We start from the raw sequence: 19,454 nt of genomic DNA, 5'->3' as shown, positions 1-19,454 counted from the left end.
TGATCAGACGGTTGAGATTATCCATAGCGAATCTAAATAGTTAATTCAACATTTAATGACCTAGATCCGAAATCCATTAGGTGTAAAGGCAGAATCCTGTGCATTAGATACACAGCAACGTGTAGTCTCAGTTCCTCACCACCATTACTGCACCAGAGGAAAATAAATATTATAGTAACTTTTAAAAACAAAAAATGAAGGGCAATTTGGTAAAAGAGGCTAAAAAATCGACAGCCCTCGTTCCCACCCAAAACCCTCGCGTCGGAAAAAGTTAATGATAACACAGCCAAAAGAAAAAAGAAAAGGAGAGAAGCCAACAACCCATATCTTTCTCTCTCTATCTCTTTCTTTTATTTTTTTCTCTCTCCATCATCTGTTTCTCCTGAAGTCTGAACCCCATTCTTTGGTTCAATCTCCTGCTGGCTTCTCGCCATTAATGGAGTCCCTTGAGACAGCGGCGTGCTTCGTGGACGATCTTCTCGACTTCTCATCGGACATCGGCGAAGACGACGAGGAAGACGACCACAACAGCAGTAACGACACCAACAAGAACAATGAAGCTCTCTCTTCTTCCTTGACTCTGCCTTTGGACTCCAAACTCTCAGATAACACCCACCACCAAGAACCAACTGGCTTGACCATTTTCGACCCCGATGAACACCATCATTCCTTCCCCGTAAGTATCTCTGCCCTTCTCTCTGTTGCGCTCTACCTCTCTCATTTTGCTCCCTTTTTGGCTTCTTCTGTTTTCGGCTTTCGGCCGAGTCGTGTTTAGACTCGGGCAATTCGAGGCAGAAGTTATTTCGGGGTATTTGAACCCAGAGATGCCTACTGAGTGCTGACTCGTTTGGATTTCAAAATTCAAAGTAAAAAAAAAAAGTTTCTTGACTCGGCCTAGAACGTCCGAGTCATGGATGGTTTTGAAACTCGGGCGGGTAAACACGACATAGCCATAGCCGACACACTTTATTTATGCCAAACGAATGCAGTGCCGAATATTGCTGTTTATGCCTTCACAATCCAAAAAGGAGACAACCCAAAAGGAAAGATTCTCATTTGACAAATGGGGAATTAGCGAATCGTTCAAGTTGCCGAGTTGACTCAGAATAATGCGATACGAGTTACTTATTCGTTTGTGTTGTTGCTTGGCTTCTCACTTTTTTTTTTTTTTCAGGAGTTTCTAGAGGAAGAACTGGAATGGTTATCAAACGAGGACGCCTTTCCGGCGGTAGAGGCATTTGACGAATTCCTGTTAGGGAAACTGAGTAAGGGCCCGAAGCAGCAGAGTCCTGTTTCGGTGCTTGAGAGCAACGGTAACGGCGCCATTATGAGCTATTGTGGCAACCTCCGTGTTCCGGTTCGGGCTAGAAGCAAGGGAAGAAGGCGCAGGAGAAATGGGTATTCGGATATTTCAGGTCAGCAATGGTGGTGGTGGTGGGAACCCAAGAACAAGAGCAGTGGCGGAGGAGCTACCACGACAAAGGCAGCAAAGTCGACGACCACTACCACCACCACAACAATGGGGAGGAGATGTCTGCATTGTTTAGCAGAAAAGACGCCTCAGTGGCGAACGGGGCCACTTGGGCCGAAGACACTGTGCAATGCATGTGGGGTGAGGTACAAGTCAGGCCGGCTTGTGCCCGAGTACCGGCCGGCCAGTAGCCCAACTTTCCAAAGTGAGTTGCATTCCAACTCTCACAGGAAAATATTAGAGATGAGAAGGCAGAAGCATAAGGAGGTGCTGCTCAAGTCAATGGACAAAGGGTAGCTGCAGTATGTTTGCCTTTTCTTCATTAGATAGTGTAGCATTAGAGTTGTTGTAACAGATAGATGGTCAGTCTTTGTTTCTTCCCATAAATCCAGTTTTAGGAAAATTTTGACTTCTGGTGGTGTTTCCATTTGTATTTTAAGAAAGCAAAAGAAAGTGTTTATTAGTGTTATTCATTTATTCATTGCTCAATTGCGATTGTTTCTGGTGGAGACGATGAAGCTTGAGTTGCCAACAGCTGTTGGCTACAAAAATCTATTGGCACTGTTAATTTGCAGAATTGGTCATCGAATTTGGTTGAAGAGTTGTTGGAATGAAGTTATTGGATTGTGATGGGTGGTTGTGAAAACCAGGACAATTGGTGTTGATGACGATTCAAAGAGTTGGCCTTTGCTCGCAGTTGAAAATGACATTTAGCAAGGAGTTAATTTGGCTATTTTAATCATGTTAACTTCTAGTGATCTGGTCCAGACTCCAGAGGTTAGAGGCATTGGCCAACCCCTTGACCTCAAAAACTACTTGTTGGTGAGACTTTGCAGCAGAACAGCTTGGATTTACAATTTTCATTTGGAGATTGCAAATGAATTACATTTCTAATTTCTCATAGTTGTTGTTGGTGAGTTTACTTCATTCATTGTCACTCTTCCCATCATTGATTTGGATTCAGGTTTTGCACTGGGTTGACTGTGAAACTAATTCTCTTTTGCTAATTCTGTTGATACAGTTGTTTGAAGACACTGCTTACATGAATTCATCTTTTAAATACTTGCATAGATATTTAACTTCATCCAGGATCTAGCAAGAAATAGCTGGAGTTTTACTTTGCTCGAGAAATCTGTGAGAGTAGAGATATTGCAATTGATCTTCTGTTTCTTTGGCAGTGACAATAAAATCAGACTTGCTTGGGTTTGTGAGTTATTTCACGAGAAACCCAAGGCATGAACAAAAGGGAAGTGCCCTTTTATGATCTCCACATTAACAGGGTCACAGACTTTTTTTCAAAAATGAAATAAATGACAAGACCAAGTCACTGCTCATGACTTTGCCACTCTCCTTTATAACTAATGAGAATAATTCACCATCCAAAAACCTCATCTTGTTCAATTTACAGCTAGGTGAGTTCTAGGGCCAAAATTTTCAAAGGGATTAATTAATATTTTAACTAATTTAACATGGCTTGACTACGCTAGTTTACACCGTTGGTCTCAATTTTGGATAAAGGAGGAAGGTGGTGTCAAGGTTGGTAGTTGGCATTAAAATTTTTGCCAAATTCTCATTATCATAGATCTTGATTTTCTTTTTTAATACTCATATTAAGATGTCTGGGAATGAAGGTTAGGATGAATGTTCAAAATCCGGTATGGGCGTATTGGGTGAATTGATATTATTTTTTTACTTTCTTATTTTTTTTTCTGAAACCGGTTCAGGGGGTCGGTTTAGGGCCCTTTTTACCCTCTGAACCAGTCAGACCCCTGATACACCCATTATAGGGGCACATCAGTGGGGTCCCAAAACGATACGTATCGGCCGATATGGCTTGATACTTTGAACCTTGGTTAGGATATGCATCCATAATTTGGTGATGGATATGGTACCGAATAGAAAAGAATGGCAAAACAGGATTCATGTGACCAAGGCTTGAATGATGATGAAGATAAACATGGCTAGGGGTAGTCAATTGGACTGAATTTGGTCCAATCCAATCTGGTCCAATATGAGTCCATTACAGATGGACTAGGTCTAATATAATCTGATGAATACTATGAACCATTTTGGACCAGTCCAATTCAACATTTGGACTGTCCAATCTATTCATATTGGTTTTAATTTAGATTGGTTCTAAGTTCTAACCCAAACTTGGTCCATGGACACCTGTATTTTTATCTTTTGTTAATGGACTGAATATCGGTTCGATATGATCCAATCCAATAAATACTTTGGACCATTGACACTATAAATATCGACTGGTAATTCAATTGTCTATCCAATTGGCGCCAATTGATTTTGATTTAGACGGGTCCAACTAGGGGTGGATTCAAGCTGAGTTGAGTCGAATGGTATGAGGCTTGAGTTCGGCTTGTCAAGGTAGTACAAGGCTCGAGTTCGGTTCAAGCTAGAACCTTGAGCTCGAGCACGGCTTGAGTCAAAAACTCGTAAGCTCAAGCTCAATTTGAGAAAAAATGTTATAAAAATAAAAATTATATATAAAAGATATTTTTTATTTGATATTTAAAAAATTAAGAATTACAATATATATATATATATATATATATAACCTTGAGCTCGAGCACAACTTGAGTCAAAAACTCATAAGCTCAAGCTCAATTTGAGAAAAAAATGTTATAAAAATAAAAATTATATATAAAAAATATTTTTTATTTGATATTTAAAAAATTAAGAATATATATATATATATATATATATATTCAAGCTTGGCTCGGTTTATTAATCAAGTAACTCATGAAGAGCTCGGCTCGTGACCACCTTTAGGTCCAACCCAAAACCGGTCCATTACACCCCTAAATATGGCTTCACTGTTAGCAAATCAGCATTGGGGGAATTGGGGGACATCAGGTTCCTCCCTCTTGGGTTAATCACAAAGCCATTGAAAAGTGCAAGATAATAAAAATAAAGCTGAAGCTTCAAAGTGGGGCTTTCTCAATGGTTTCCTACTAGCATTGAGAATCAAGAAAATTTAAGAAAAAAAGAAAGGGAGATTGTTATGATGCTTGGCTGTGGAGTAGGTTTTGTGTCTACAAGAACATGCTGTTTGTCAAAATATGATACACAATTGTGCTAATAAGTGAGGAGAGAGACGCACATGCTGGGCACATGGGGGGGTGAGGTTGGTGAATGGTGGATGACATGAGGCTCTAGTTCTACCAATGACTCCAGCATGTGGCATTATCTCTTTATCCTTGGATGGGGGGTGAGGCCTTTTGAATCACTTTGTTGCGTCTTGTGGTGTTTTTAAAGTGGCAACACTTTTCTCTGACATTTGTTTGTCGTAGCATTCGTTTAAGTGTTTCTCCTCATTGGCTGCGTAGGCCTAGCTCGTACAGAGTACTAAACGCCAGATTAGCACTTGTTTCCAAAAGTGAAATAAGCATTTCCAGAAGGTGTTTCTGGGTTTCACTGTTCCACAGAGACCAAGAGAAACCAACGAGTCCATGGATCATCATTTCTGCATTGTTTTTTCTTTGCTTCCTATAAAACGTTGTTCCTTTCTACTCAATAGCACCGTTTCGTCAATTCCCACGGAATATCTCCCGTGAATAATAACGTAAAAGCATGGATAATATTCCTAATGCATGGTGAAAAGTGTTTATAAAGGTGGTATAAGGCTCTTATGTGAGAAGCAGATTCGATCTCTTCTCAGAGATTTAGGGTGGGAATGGGGATAAATTTATTTTTCTTGTAAAATGTTAGAATGGGAATAGGAAAATTTCCATCCCCACACAGGATGAGAAAATATCACAACACTCTTCATCCTCTGGGGAGGGGATTATAAGTTGTAGTTATTTTATTTTAAAATTTTGGAATAAAATAAAAATAAAATTCAAATGAATTTAACACCATAAAAATGGAGGGGAACAGATCCCTGTGGGGAATTGAGATGGGTTGACCTTGCGGGATGATTGGCATCGATGCCGATTTCGTGAAATTACTGTTATGTCGGAGTCATGTTAGTGATAGAGGAATGGGTGCTGAAATTTCTGTTTGGTTGGCCAATTTTAGTGATTTTCAGAAAATCAGCCAAAATTGATTATTGAAATTGGCCCTTTTTGGAGATCACCATTTTATGTGATTTCTTGATTTCCAATTGGTTTCGATTTTTAGAGGATGGGATGGCATCCAATATGACATGAATAATACCTCAATACAAAAATAATCAGACATGGAGAACCAGTACGGAACAGACTGAAAGTTAATTTTCCAAAAGATCGACTTATATGGCACAAATGATACCAAATAATAAAATTTATTAATTTTTAAAATATCAATAAAGAAGAATCAACATCGATGTCAAAACATCACCCCATTCTTTATTGGTGGGGACGGGGATGAGGATTGGGAGTGGCTCCTCGTCCTCACTCCATCCTGTGGGGCGGATGTAGAAATAGACCCGTTTGGCCATTGGTCACGGGATGAGCAGTTCAACTCTTTGGTTTGAATTTGTTTGATTCGTTCAAAGAAAAATGTGAAAAAAATCAAATAATATAAAATACTAATTAGAGGTTATATTTTTTTAATAATTAAGCTATAAAAAATCATTGACTCATCATAAATTCATAATTATAGAATATGAAAGAATGCAGGGCGATTTAGACGGGATCAGATTTATTAGGCACAACATAATTAACACGGCACTTGATAAATATTGTTACAACTGTCAAAAATAAGTATTATACACTGAGGGTATTTTTAGAGAGGTATCAAAAAATTTTTTAAGTGTTCATTTAAGATGCTTATAATATTGTGCTTATCTGATTCGAATAGATTTAGACTAGATCTAGCACAAAATTGACTCAACCCATGAATCCATCTCAACCCAACCCGAAAAAATAAGGTTAGGGTCTTATATTTAACTACCTGAATATGAGAATAATCCGACCTGACCTGACCGGAAAAAACTGGTTTGAGTTTGGTTGGGTCATGAGTCAACCCACTGACTCAATTATCAAGTTTAATTGGGACTATTTATGTATTATTAGAAGTTTCCACTTTTTAAATTTTTTCTATTTAGTCTTTACACCTTATAACCACTGGGAAAATGTGCCGATCCTCAATTTTTTCTGACCCAACTTTATACAACAACCTAGCATTCATTTTAAAAGATTTTGAAGATGCAAATCTCATTGATGGTGAAAGTAATGCTTGGAATAAGGTGATGTTTTTGATCTAGCGGCTTCTCAATTATTCCAATTTTGACAATAGATGGTTCCTTAGCTTGGATTTTGAGCCCCATAAAATGGGGCTCCATGTGCAGTGTCGGAGATAATCAATGTGTCATTTGTATGAGATTGTGACATTGTTTTAGAGAATTTGATTCAATTTGAATACTTGTCTATTGATACCACTAGATTCGGATCACCAGTTAGAAGATGCCATATGGCACTGAACTGGGGGCAGAGCGGATATTTCCTAGACACAATGAGATTGGTAGACTGCATTTATGCTGAAAATGGGCTTTGTTCCCAATTCTTAATATTTGGGCCCCATTGTTTTCACTTTTCACTTATCTAGGTAATCGAGTTTATTCCTCCAAGTGTTTTTCCGGCAAGAAATGACCAAGATCGATGTCAATGTTATTGTGTGTTTTTACTTATCCGATGAAAGAGAAAGGTGAAAGGGAATTAGGCCCTGCTTGTTTTTTGATAAATTATTTATCTGCTTAAGTGCATTTATTCATGTTTTTTTTATTTTTCAGATAAATAAGATAATAACTATTTTAGTCATAAAAATCTATTATTAAAAGGGGTATTTTTATCCTATTTAAGTGTTAGTAACTTTTTTTCTAGGTGGGAAAGTTATTTATCCACTTAAGAGATGGATATCACTTACCTAAAAAATGAACATGGGAAAGCAGCTCATCCACTCTCTCGATAGGTAATTGATGCTCTTTGAAAAATTCACTTACTGTGAGACCCAATATAGTGACATAAAAATATGGAAATTATGATTAATTACTCAGTTAACCAATTTACATCTCACAAGATACCCATAAATGAACAAGATATTGGTATTTGCATGAATTAAAAAACCATACATATCAACCACATGCACTGATACTCTGCCATATTTTGAGCATCGATAAGGCTATATATGATTATATATGCATTTTACTATTAAAATTTGAGCTTAGAAAATGTGCATCCCCTTATCCTTGGGAATCCCCACTTACTGTAAATTAATTTCTCTATTTTTTCAATAAAGTTCCTCATCTCTAATGGTTTAAATCGATTAAATATCATTCGTGTTACACGGATTGTTGTATCTCTTCAAAGCCATTGGATTGACCATTCAGTTCATGATCAACACTCCTCACTGTTTAATGGTTTAACAGCCTCACTTGCTGGTTTTCTTCATCCCAATTTTAGGGAAGAATATGCTATATAAGTGATTGCAACTCTGAATTTCGTAGGATAGTTCTGACACAAACACAATAGTCACAGCTGATGCAAACTCGTGGGTTAATATATAATTTAACAGAGTACAAGTGGCAAAACAGAATTCATGTAGCCGACCCATATAAGAGCCCGTTTGAGCACTTGATAAGCTATTCAAAGAGACTGATGCAGATTGTAATAATGGGTCTCAATTAATATATTTTTAAGGAGAATGACGATTCAGTCCAGTGTCAAAATTTATAGGTTTAAAGTACATTTGGAGTAGGTGTCAGCTTAGAATTAATGTTAATTCACCCGCGTGGATGCATAAAATGTGAATTTTTTACCTTTTAAATATTTATAACTCTGAAGTGAAAATCAAAAATCTACATTAGACCTGTCTGTATTTCTCCCATATTATTATATGTTGTTAATATGGACCCACGTCAGAAAGTCAGAAGCAGCTGTGCTCCAAATGAATACATGGTGGGAGAAGGTTTAGATGGTGACAATGTTTCTGGATACATTGCACTTTTACATGAATGGGGGCTGACTGAGAGAATAATTTTAATTTGAAGGAGATAAGAGAATCTTTCTTTGACAACAGAAGCAGTAAGAGTTGAGGAAGATAAATCCAGCTAACAGGTGTTATATTTCAGAAGAGTTTAGCAGCTTAAAGAATTTGGTACAGTTTGATTTGTCGCGGTGCTCACAAACAGCTCATCATAATTGGGGCAGTTACTGAGTTATGAGGGTTCAATTTGAATTTTGGGATTACTACTGTGTACGTTATATGTTCTAAACTATTTCTCTATGAGTCTATTCTATAGATTGTAATAAGATCATTTGATTCCATTGTAAATTTGTAGCTAGGTTCTTTTCTTTTCTTTTTTTTTTTTTTTACTTTCTTTCTATAAATTTTGTATGATGATGATTTGGGCATGCATCATACAAACTGCTTTTGCTACGATAATGTTATAGCCCGTTAACCCCACTCAAAAACAACAAAATCAAAGCTTTTGATGTATTGCTATGATCCCACCTTGAATTAGATGAAATAATGTCTTGGTGGGTAAGGGTGTCAATTGGATTGGATTTGTCCAATCTGACCCAATCCAATGAGAATCTATTACAAATGGACCTGATCCAATCCAGTCCAATGAATATTTTGGACCGGTCCAATTTAATGTCTGGACCGTCCAATCTGTTTAAATTCATCTTAATTTAGATTGGTTTCAACTCAAACCTTATCTATTAACACCTGTGTTCTTATCTTCTATCAATGGACTAGATATTGATTCAATCTAATATATATTTATTGCAAATGAACTAGGTCCAATCTAATATGTCTTATTAGTCTGTCCAATCTATCCAAATTGATATTGATTTGGACAGAGTTCAACACAAAACTGGTCCATTGACCATTGACATTCTTATTGGTGGGGGCGTGGGGCCATGGCAATACAATTAAGGCCATGATTGTCCGTTTTAGAATCGTAGTGAAAACTGAACTCTGCATCATACATTCATACTAGATTTTCACACGACTCTATTGTTTAACAACAGCTGATGAAGTGGTTGAACTTGAATGGCTTATTAATTTGTCTTTAGTCGCCCAATTTTAGTTTCAGCCATTAAAGAACTTACGACTTCCTTAATAACTTATTCGCTAAAAGACAAAACAATAAATCATTCAATTCACCAACTTCATCTGTTCTCAAAATATCACCTTAGAGAAAGATAATAGGGGGTGTTTGCTTTATGGTTTAACACATCTTCATCAATAGGAAACATTCTGAACAATTAAAGGAATGTTTGCATTTTCTTTATGGTTTATAAGATGTCCTAAAACTCAAAAATTAAAGAACTTACGACTTCCTTAATAACTTATTCGCTAAAAGACAAAACAATAAATCATTCAATTCACCAACTTCATCTGTTCTCAAAATATCACCTTAGAGAAAGATAATAGGGGGTGTTTGCTTTATGGTTTAACACATCTTCATCAATAGGAAACATTCTGAACAATTAAAGGAATGTTTGCATTTTCTTTATGGTTTATAAGATGTCCTAAAACTCAAAAATTAAAGAACTTACGACTTCCTTAATAACTTATTCGCTAAAAGACAAAACAATAAATCATTCAATTCACCAACTTCATCTGTTCTCAAAATATCACCTTAGAGAAAGATAATAGGGGGTGTTTGCTTTATGGTTTAACACATCTTCATCAATAGGAAACATTCTGAACAATTAAAGGAATGTTTGCATTTTCTTTATGGTTTATAAGATGTCCTAAAACTCAAAAAACGTGACTTTGAAATTTGGTTTGGTTGATTATTACTTGGGTGTTATATTTTAGTGGTTTTGTCAATAACTAAAGGGGTGTTTGTGTTTCGACAGCATGGCTGATTTTGCTTTTGAAAACAAAAACAACTACCACATCAATAAAAAATAAATACCCCTAAGAATTTTATTTTGAAAAAGAAAAACAGATTAAAATCACCCATATATAGCAGATATGAGATTGTTAAAAAAGTGGCTTGTTACAAATTGAAGGGACTAGAATAGTTTGGGATGAACATAAAGTAACGGGTGAAAATAGTAAGAAATGATTTAAATACCCATAATTTAATAATAGATATGATATTAAACAGAATGGAATGATAATACAAAATTCATGTAACTGAGCTATATAGTTCTGTGAAGGTAGATGATGATGATGATGATAGCAGATTAGAGATATTTTGTAAGTTGGAGACCAAACTAGTTTGGGATATCTAGAGTTTTTGAGGAATATGGGTTCTAGGCTTCCTCCATAAAAGGAAGAGGACTCAATCAACAATGACAAGCAAGTCACAAAATTTATTTTCTTTTATGTTTATTAGACATGGGCTGTGATGTAATCGCATGCTTACATCTGGACTACTTGTTATCTGTTAGTATTATCATTTTCTACATCTTCAATAAGAAAACAGCTTTGAGCATGTAAGTATACATACTGCTGGAGTAGAAATAGAAAGAAGTGGTTTATGTCAAGGTTTTTAAAGCTAAACCGGACAATGAGCTGTTCAGGGGTCCAGTTCATGAGTCGAATGGTTTGACCGTTTGAACCGAATGGATGGTTCGTTCTGAAAAAAAAATTAAAAATTAAATAAATAAAAACGGCCAAAAACCATTGTTCAGGTTGACGGTTTGAATGGTTCGACTGCCTAGTTCAGCAATTTGTTGACCAAATCAATGATTTTTTGCCAAAAGACGCTTTTAGGGTGAAACAGAACCAGTTAGGTGACCAACTCCCAATTTTTCTGGTCCGGTCCAGTTTTGAAAACATTGGTTTATGTTCATACATTAGGATGCATTCACTTGAACAAAAACAAATAGAATACTGCTGTGGACTGATATAATTTAAAAAAAGAAAGACAGGTTCGAAGAGAAGAGGAGAGAGAGAGAGAAAGAAAGAAAAGAGAGAAAGAAAGAAGGGGTTTGGTTGTATATCACTGCCACTGCCACCCCATTAGTTGTTATTTATAAAAGTTGATCTCCTTACAATAGTAGGAGTTACTCTAATACCCCTACTTAAACTCCAATACAAAAATAAAAAAGATAAACAAGGCCCATCCGACCCAATTATAAAAGGAAATAAAAACATAATAAATAAGTGTGGAGTTGGAACCACACACATTACTAACTATCTCTACACTCCCCCTCAAGTTGGGAGTAGATGTTTGTCATTCCTAACTTGTGTAAATCTGTTTCCAACTTGCTCTTTGTGACTACTTTAGTAAGGAGATCAGCTAACTGCATGTCTGAGGCAATTTAAGGAAGACATACTTCTTGAGATGCAACTTGCTCTCGAATAAAATGTTTGTCCACCTCGATATGCTTTGTCCTATCATGTTGTATTGAGTTGTGGGCAATATTAATTGCAACTTGATTATCGCAATACATTATACAGCACCAGAGGCTTCTCATAATCAATTTTTGGCTCATTAAGCAAGGATTTCAACCATAACACTTTTGCAACACCATTGGCCTTGGATCTGTATTTAGCTTTTGCACTAGATTAAGCAACAATGTTTTGTTTCTTGCTTCTCTAGGAAACAAGATTTCCCTGCACAAATGCACAACACCCAAAGGTAGACCTCCTATCATCAATACATTTAGCCCAATCCGCATTTGTATACACTTTTATCTTCATATGATCATTATTCTTGAAGAGTATACCTCTTCCTAGGCATCTCTTCAAGTAGGCGAGAATCTTTTCCACTGCAGGGAGGTGATTGGTCCTAGGAGAATGCATGTATTGGCTAACAACACTAACAACATATGAAATATCTGGCTAAGTTAGGCAGAGATAAAGAAGTTTTCCAACAAGCCTTTGGTACATAGCCCTATTCTTAAGAGGTTCTCCACTTTCTGCACTTATTTTATGGTTAAGTTCAATAGGTGTGCCAGCTGGTTTCACTCCTGACTTTCCAATTTCCTCCAATAAGTCAAGAACATACTTCCTCTAAGAGATAAAAATGTCATGCTTAGATCGAGTGACCTCAATTCCTACAAAATAGTGCAATTCTCCTAAGTCCTTCATTTCAAATTCCTTGTAAAGATGTTGTTTAAGAGATTCAATCTCACTAATATCACTCCCTGTTGTCACAATATCATCTACATAGACTATAAGTAGGGTCAGGGAAAGACCTATCTTCTTAAAGAAGAGTGTGTGATCTGACCGAGCCTGCATGTAGCCGAATTTGCCCAAAGCCAGTCTAAACCTATCAAACCAAGATCTCAGAGACTGTCTTAGCCCATATAAATCCTTCTTTAGTAGGCAAACTTTCTTTCCTGCTTCTATATTATTAAAGCCAGGGGTAACTCAATGTATACATCTTCTTGCAAGTCCTCATTGAAGAAAGCATTCTTAACATCCAACTAAAATAGTGGCTATGAGAAGTTCGCAGCAATGGATAGTAGGACTCTAATAGTATTCATCTTTGCAATAGGTGCAAAGATTTTCATATAATCTATGACATAAGTTTGCGTGAATCCCTTTGTAACCAAATTGTCCTTATACCTCTTTACAGTACCATCAACATTGTATTTTATAGTAAACACCCATATGCATCCAACAGGTTTCTTCCCTTTAGGCTGGTTAATTAGATCCCATGTGTTGTTCTTAACAAGAGCATTCATCTCTGTTTTCATTGCCTCCTTCCACTCAAGTATCAAAAGGGCTTCTTGTACTTTTCTGGGCATAGGAATAGTATCAATAGATGATAGGTAAGATCTATAGGATTCTGAGAGACAATCATAGGAAAGGAACTTGGAGATACAATGGACAATGGATGAGGTGCAACGATGCTTCCCTTTTTGAATTGCAATTGGAAGATCAATGTCAGCTGATGATGGAGGTTGAGCATCAGTAATAGTGGGCTCAATAGTGGGAGTAGTGATGATGTCTGGACCTGGGGCTGTAGAAGATGTTGGGATTGATTTGGATTGCTGTTGAGGACGGGAATCAGCTTGCCTCCACCACTTTCTGTAATACACTCTCAACTCCCTACACTTTTGACAACCCTTTTCACGACACTCCCCTCAGTAAATAGGATAGGTAAAGGAAATTTTGGGGTTGAAACTGAAATCCCTTCCTCACTATTCTTCCCCTGAGGAGAAGCCCGATGAAAGTAGAGCATATCCTCAAAAAAAATGGCATCCATGGACACAAAATGTTTCCTTGAAACAGTCTCATAATAGAAATATCATTTTTTATTTTGTGCATACCCAAGGAAAATACATTTAGTAGCTTTGGGATCAAACTTGGAGTGATGTGGTCCAAGGATTTGAACAAAACAAGTACACTCAAAAGTTTTGAGGAGAATAGTGAACAGGTTCTTATCTGGATACAGAAGGCTGAATGGTGTTTGCATGTTTAAAACTTGTGAAGGAATGCTGTTAATTAGGTAAACGGCTGTACGAATTGCATCCCCCATAATCGTATGGGAACACTAGAGTTGACTATGATGCTTTTGGCTACCTCTAAAATATGTCTATTCTTTCTCTTAGCAACTCCATTTTGTTGAGGTGTACGAGGACAAGTGCTCTGATGAATGACCCCATGATCAAGGAGATAGGATGCCAAGGGTTTTGCAAAGTATTCCTTGGCATTATCGAATCTAAGAATTTTGATCTTGATTTCAAACTATATTAGAACCATCTGATGGAAAGCCTAGGTCAGAGAAGGGACATCATCTTGAGAATGCATAAGGTAAACCCATGAGAAGTGGGCATAATCATCAACAAATAAAAAAAAATATTTGTACCCCCCATGGTGGGAGTATGATATGGCCCCCAAACATCAGTATGAACAATTTCAAAAGGAAGGTTGCTTCTTTTATTACTCAAAGGATAAGATGATCTATTGCGTTTTGCAAGTTCACAACTTTCACATTTCAAACTAGACACTTCAGTTGACTCAAATAAATTTGGAAAAAGACTCTTCAAGGACCCAAAAGACAAATGACCTAATCGGTTATGCCAAAGCATAATCTTACTCCAAGACTGAGAGAAACAAATTTTCCACTTCACTCTGCTTCCCCTGTGGATGTGCAAGGAGGTAAACTCTATTCATTTCACGGCCAATCCCAATCACATTCTTCATTTCCAGATCATGAAAAACATGCCGATCAAGAAAAAGAGGTTTCTGAACAGTTTTGATTTTTAATAATTATACTAAGTGAAAGCAAGTTAGCACTAAGCTTAGGAACATGCAAAATTGAGGATAGGGAGATGAATCAAACAATCTGATGTCTCTCTTGCCAAAAATTGGCACAAGTGAGCCATAAGCAATAGAAACTTTGTCTCTATCAGAGGATAAACAATAGGTGATAAATAAAGTAGATAAGTTGGTCGTATGATTTGAAGCACATGAATTTATTACCCAGAAAGGCCTAGTGTTACTTGGGATAGAAGCATTGACATGTGGTAGCTCTTGTACTTGTATGAGCAAGGGTTGAAGTAGGATGAGCAGGTGTGGTAGATGAAGACTAGGATGTAGATTCGAAAATACTAGCTTCATTCTCTAGCTGTGTCTGTGCAGCTTGGACAACTGCTAAAGCATCAAAGGGTGTGGTCCTTGTGTTGGAAGAAGATCACTATCAGTATTAGTTGTTGTATTAGCACTCCCCTTCTTGTTTCTAAGTCCATCTAGCATTAGGTGAGGACGCAACTTCCAATAGGTATCCCCAGTGTGTTTGGGCTTCTTGCACTGATCACAAACAATATCTCTTTTGTCTTCCTTCTTAATTTCCCTTTCCTTCTCCCCTCCAACCTTAAATTTTGTTGCTACCAAGGCTGCTTTTGTAGGTTGAAAAGATAGCATAACCTTCCTCCTAGTCTCTTCACTGTGGACTAATGAGTAGGCATGATAAAGTCACACTCTCCCTAGTGAGAAGTTGTCTTATAATGTCAAACTCTGAGTTTAGACTGGCTAAGAACTCAAAAACTCTATTTGTTTCAATTAGTTTTCTATATGCTGTTGCATCATTCTGGCTTCCCCATTCAATAGTTTCCAAGTAATCAATTTCATGCCAAAGAGATTTCAGAGTAGAAAAATACACTGAGACTGGGTTCTCCCCTTGCTGAGGTTATTCACTTTACACTTCAGCTCATAAGCCCTAGCAATGTTGAGTGGTTGGGAATAAGTCTCCTTCATGTTGTCCCAAATCTACTTGGTTATTGATGAGGGCGGATTTGGCCCTCCAACGATATTGTGACACATGGCACCTTGAAACAACTAGGTGACACCAGGAACCACTTAGGCAACAACTTGCCTTAGCCAAGTTGATGGTGTCCCACCTGGCAGCTTAGCCCAAGCGCGACCTGGCGACTTGGCACAGGCCCCGACTTGGCAGCCTGGCACGGGCGCTGACTTGGCAACCTACGAGACGATCCATGGGTGGTCAACGTGCATGGCGATTGCCTCAGGGAATCTCAGACCACTTAGACGACTTCTCAGAAATCTCGGATGCAGTGCGTGAAGCCCATGCCAAACAATGCCTATATAAAGGAACAAACCCCAATGGCATAGGGGGGCAAGTAAGCATATTCTATCTCTCATACTTTGTGACTTTTAGCTCGCAGTCTACTATGAGAGTACTGACTTAAGCATAAGAGCGACCTCTCCTGGTTAGCCACCCCGGGTCCTCTAACATTGATTCCTTGCAGGTCTCTAAAGAACTATGAAGCTCAACAATCAATCCAACTTTCCACCAGGCAGCTCAGCCCTTTAGTCAGTTCGGAAACTAATAGGCAGCTCGACCCTCTGGTCAGCTCGGCACTCTGGTCAGCTCATCACCTAACCCACCTATCTCGGCCTAGTCAGTTCGGAACCTAATCTACCCAGCTCGACCAAGTTAACTCGGTACCTAATTTGCTCCCAACTCGGCCTAGTCAACTCAGCATCTAGGTCCTCATCCAGCAAAAGTTCACTAGAAAACTAAGTTCTCACCTTTTAGAAACTAAAAGCTCTCACTTTCTAGTTTCCATTTTTTATGAACTCAAAGACTATGCAGGAAATTGATGGCCAACAAACTAAGCAGCTCTACCAACTTTATTTTAACTCAGATAAAGCCTCATCTGTCCTCTTCGTGAGGTACCCTCTACAAAGATGAGCTCTTCGTGGCTTCCACGGGAGTAGGCAGTCAACAAACTGCATGGACGCCCCTGCCAGTCAAGTCTTCCAAGGCTCCTGTGCGAGCTGGTGACCTAAAGTCAGTAGTGCTGCCCCCATAGGTCGAGCTCCTAGTAGCTTCTTATAGGAGTGGGTAACCGACGTCACTAACGAGGTTGATGTAGCGCAACTGTAGCTCTAAGGTATCGAGCTGATAAAAGACCTCAGCATCACATAAGACCTAGTCACCTCTTCGGCATGGGAAAAATCAAATATTAAGGAGAGTGGATTACGAGTCACTCCTAGAGCCTAAGGGCTAAAGTGCCGAACTGGCAAAAACTTTGGCACCACATAAGACCCAGTTGCCTCTTCCGCATGGGCAAAATTAAAGGTAAGGAGAGTGGACTGTGAGTCTCTCCCAGAGCCTAAGGAATTGAATCGACGCTTATGAGCTCATTGAATTAGTCATTTCAAGCCAAAAAGAATAATCTACTCCTTTCGTCGAGTTACTTTCAACTCGGGAGTGGGGGGCAAATGATGAGGGTGGATTTGGCCCTCCAATGATATTGTGACACATGGCACCTTGGAACAACTAGGTGACACCCGGAACCACTTAGGCAACAACTTGCCTTCGCCATGTTGATGGTGTCCCACTTGGCAGCCTTGCCCAGGCGCGAACTGGTGGCCTAGCACGGGTGCTGACCTGGTGGCCTGGCACGGGCGCCGACCTGGTGGCCTGGCATGGGCGCCGACCTAGCAGCCTGGCACGGGCCCCGACCTAGCGGCCTAGCACGGGCGCCGACCTAGTGGCCTGGCATAGGTACTGACCTGGTGGCTTGGCACAGGCGTCGAAATGGCAACCTGCGAAACGTGCTCACCGACAAATTCGGCATGCATATCCTAACACTCCTACGATCCTTGGAAGTTGGCCCATGTGTTGAACGATCCAGAGGGTGGTCAACGTGCATGGTGGTTGCCTTAGGGAATCTCAGACCACTTAGATGACTTCTCGGAAATCTTGGATGCGGTGCGTGAAGCCCAAGCTGAACAATGCCTATATAAAGGCACCAACCCCAATGGCATAGGGGGGGGGGGCAAGTAAGCATATTCTAACTCTCATACTTTGTAACTTTTAGCTCGCAGTCTACTATGAGAGTACTGACTTAAGCATCGGAGTGACCTCGCCGGATTAGCCACCCCGAGTCCTCTGACATTGATTCCTTGCAGGTCTCTAAATAACTACGAAGCTTAACAATCAATCTAACTCGCCACCAGGCAACTCGGCCCTTCAGTCAGTTCGGCAACTAATAGGTAGCTCGGCCCTCTAGTCAACTCGGCAACTAATAGGCAACTCGACCCTCTGGTAAGCTCAACAACTAATAGGAAACTCGGCCCTCTAGTCAGCTCATCACCTAATAGGTAGCTCAACACTCTGGTCAGCTCATCACCTAACTTGCCTAGCTCGGCCTAGTCAGCTCGTCACCTAACCTGCCTAGCTCAGCCCAGTTAGTTTGACACCTAACCTACCCAGCTCGGCCCAGTTAACTCGGCACCTAATCTGGCCCCAACTCGGCCTGGTCAGCTCGGCATCCAGGTCCTCATCCAGCAAAAGTTCCCTTTGGCCTCTGAGTCATCGGCCACTTGGAAGCAGACCAAATGACAAGGTACTTAGCACAAAAAATTGATACATCACCAAAAATTGATTCATCAGTTGTTTTTGCCCAAAGATAGTTTCGGTTGATGTGGGGCTGCATGGAATTACATAGCCAGGTCATTACTAAGTAATTTTCTTGAACCCATTTCGGATGTAAAGTATCTTCCTCTGTTGGCTTCTTTGTATCCCCAGTCACATAGCCTAATTTACCACTACCACCAACAACCATCATTGTTGATTGGGCCCACTCCAAGTAATCGGTTCCACCACCAGTTCAAAAAAATCATTCCCCTTGTGTTTTTAACTCACTTCCAAACTTCTCCATTCTTAAGAGAGCACAAATAAGCTAAAAAACTCCAAGAAGAAGACCTAAATGGATATATATTTTTTTCTACAACACTAAAAAAATAATAGAGAAGACAACCCAGATTTTAATCTCATCCAATAGATCCTTTCCAAGAGTTCAAACACAGTCAAAAGGTCAACTCCTTGGTAGACAAACCTAGACTATAATCAGCGGATAGATCCTTTCAAGCATGCAAACACAGTCAAAGATAAACTCCCTGGTAGACAAACCTGGACTGTAACCAGTCCAATATTCACAGTCAAAAGGTTCAAGGTCAGATCTTTTCCATCCGCACCCTCCAAGAAAGGTTCACAGTCAAAAAATAGTTCATAGGGTTCAGAAAAAACCTTGGAAAACTCAGATTTTCTCAGTCGCACCTTCTAGATAAATCTAACTTATTTCTTACTATTGTTGGCTTCAAGAAGAAATGAAAAGTTACCCAGAAAACTTTGATCGCCACCTTTAATCTTGATAAAAAAAAATATCTTGATTCCTCTAACCTTCTCTAATTCTTCATGATTACCAAAAAAAAAAAACTCTTCAATCTTCGGACAGGTGCTAAAGATCTCTGGTAACCTCTAAGAATTAGGCAAATAAAGCTCCTTTCTAATCTTTCAGCTCTAGATAATTTTCATATGGTCGGCTGGGTTAAACTCACATGAGAAGCCCTAGATCGTGCTCTAATACCAACTTGAACAAACAAATAGAATACTGCTGTGGACTGATGTAATTTAAGAAAAGAAACACAGGTTCGAAGAGAAGAAGAGAGAGAGAGAGAGAGAAAGAAAAGAGAGAAAGAGAAGAGAAGTGAGAAAGAAAGAAGGGGTTCGGTTGTATACTACTTCCGCCCCATTAGTTGTTATTTATAATAGTTAATCTCCTTACAATAGTGAGAGTTACTCTAATACCCC

At 38.9% G+C, this 19,454-nt stretch overlaps 1 protein-coding gene across 1 annotated transcript; it reads left to right on the top strand.

Moving 5' to 3' along the window:
- The first annotated feature begins 250 nt into the window (after positions 1–250).
- LOC148878569 (GATA transcription factor 1-like) lies at positions 251–1,948 on the top strand. Its single transcript, XM_088956749.1, has 2 exons — positions 251–676; positions 1,175–1,948. The coding sequence occupies exons 1-2, from the start codon at positions 275–277 to the stop codon at positions 1,766–1,768; spliced, it is 996 nt and encodes a 331-aa protein (XP_088812875.1). The 5' UTR covers positions 251–274; the 3' UTR covers positions 1,769–1,948.
- The last annotated feature ends 17,506 nt before the right edge of the window (positions 1,949–19,454 follow it).

The sequence above is a fragment of the Nelumbo lutea genome, chromosome 1, assembly GCF_056320005.1.
Source record: "Nelumbo lutea isolate HS-2025 chromosome 1, American lotus-T2T, whole genome shotgun sequence".
Taxonomy (NCBI): Eukaryota; Viridiplantae; Streptophyta; class Magnoliopsida; order Proteales; family Nelumbonaceae; genus Nelumbo; species Nelumbo lutea.
The sequence above is the reverse complement of the archived record's forward strand: the minus strand, read 5'-3'. Positions and strand labels throughout refer to the sequence as shown.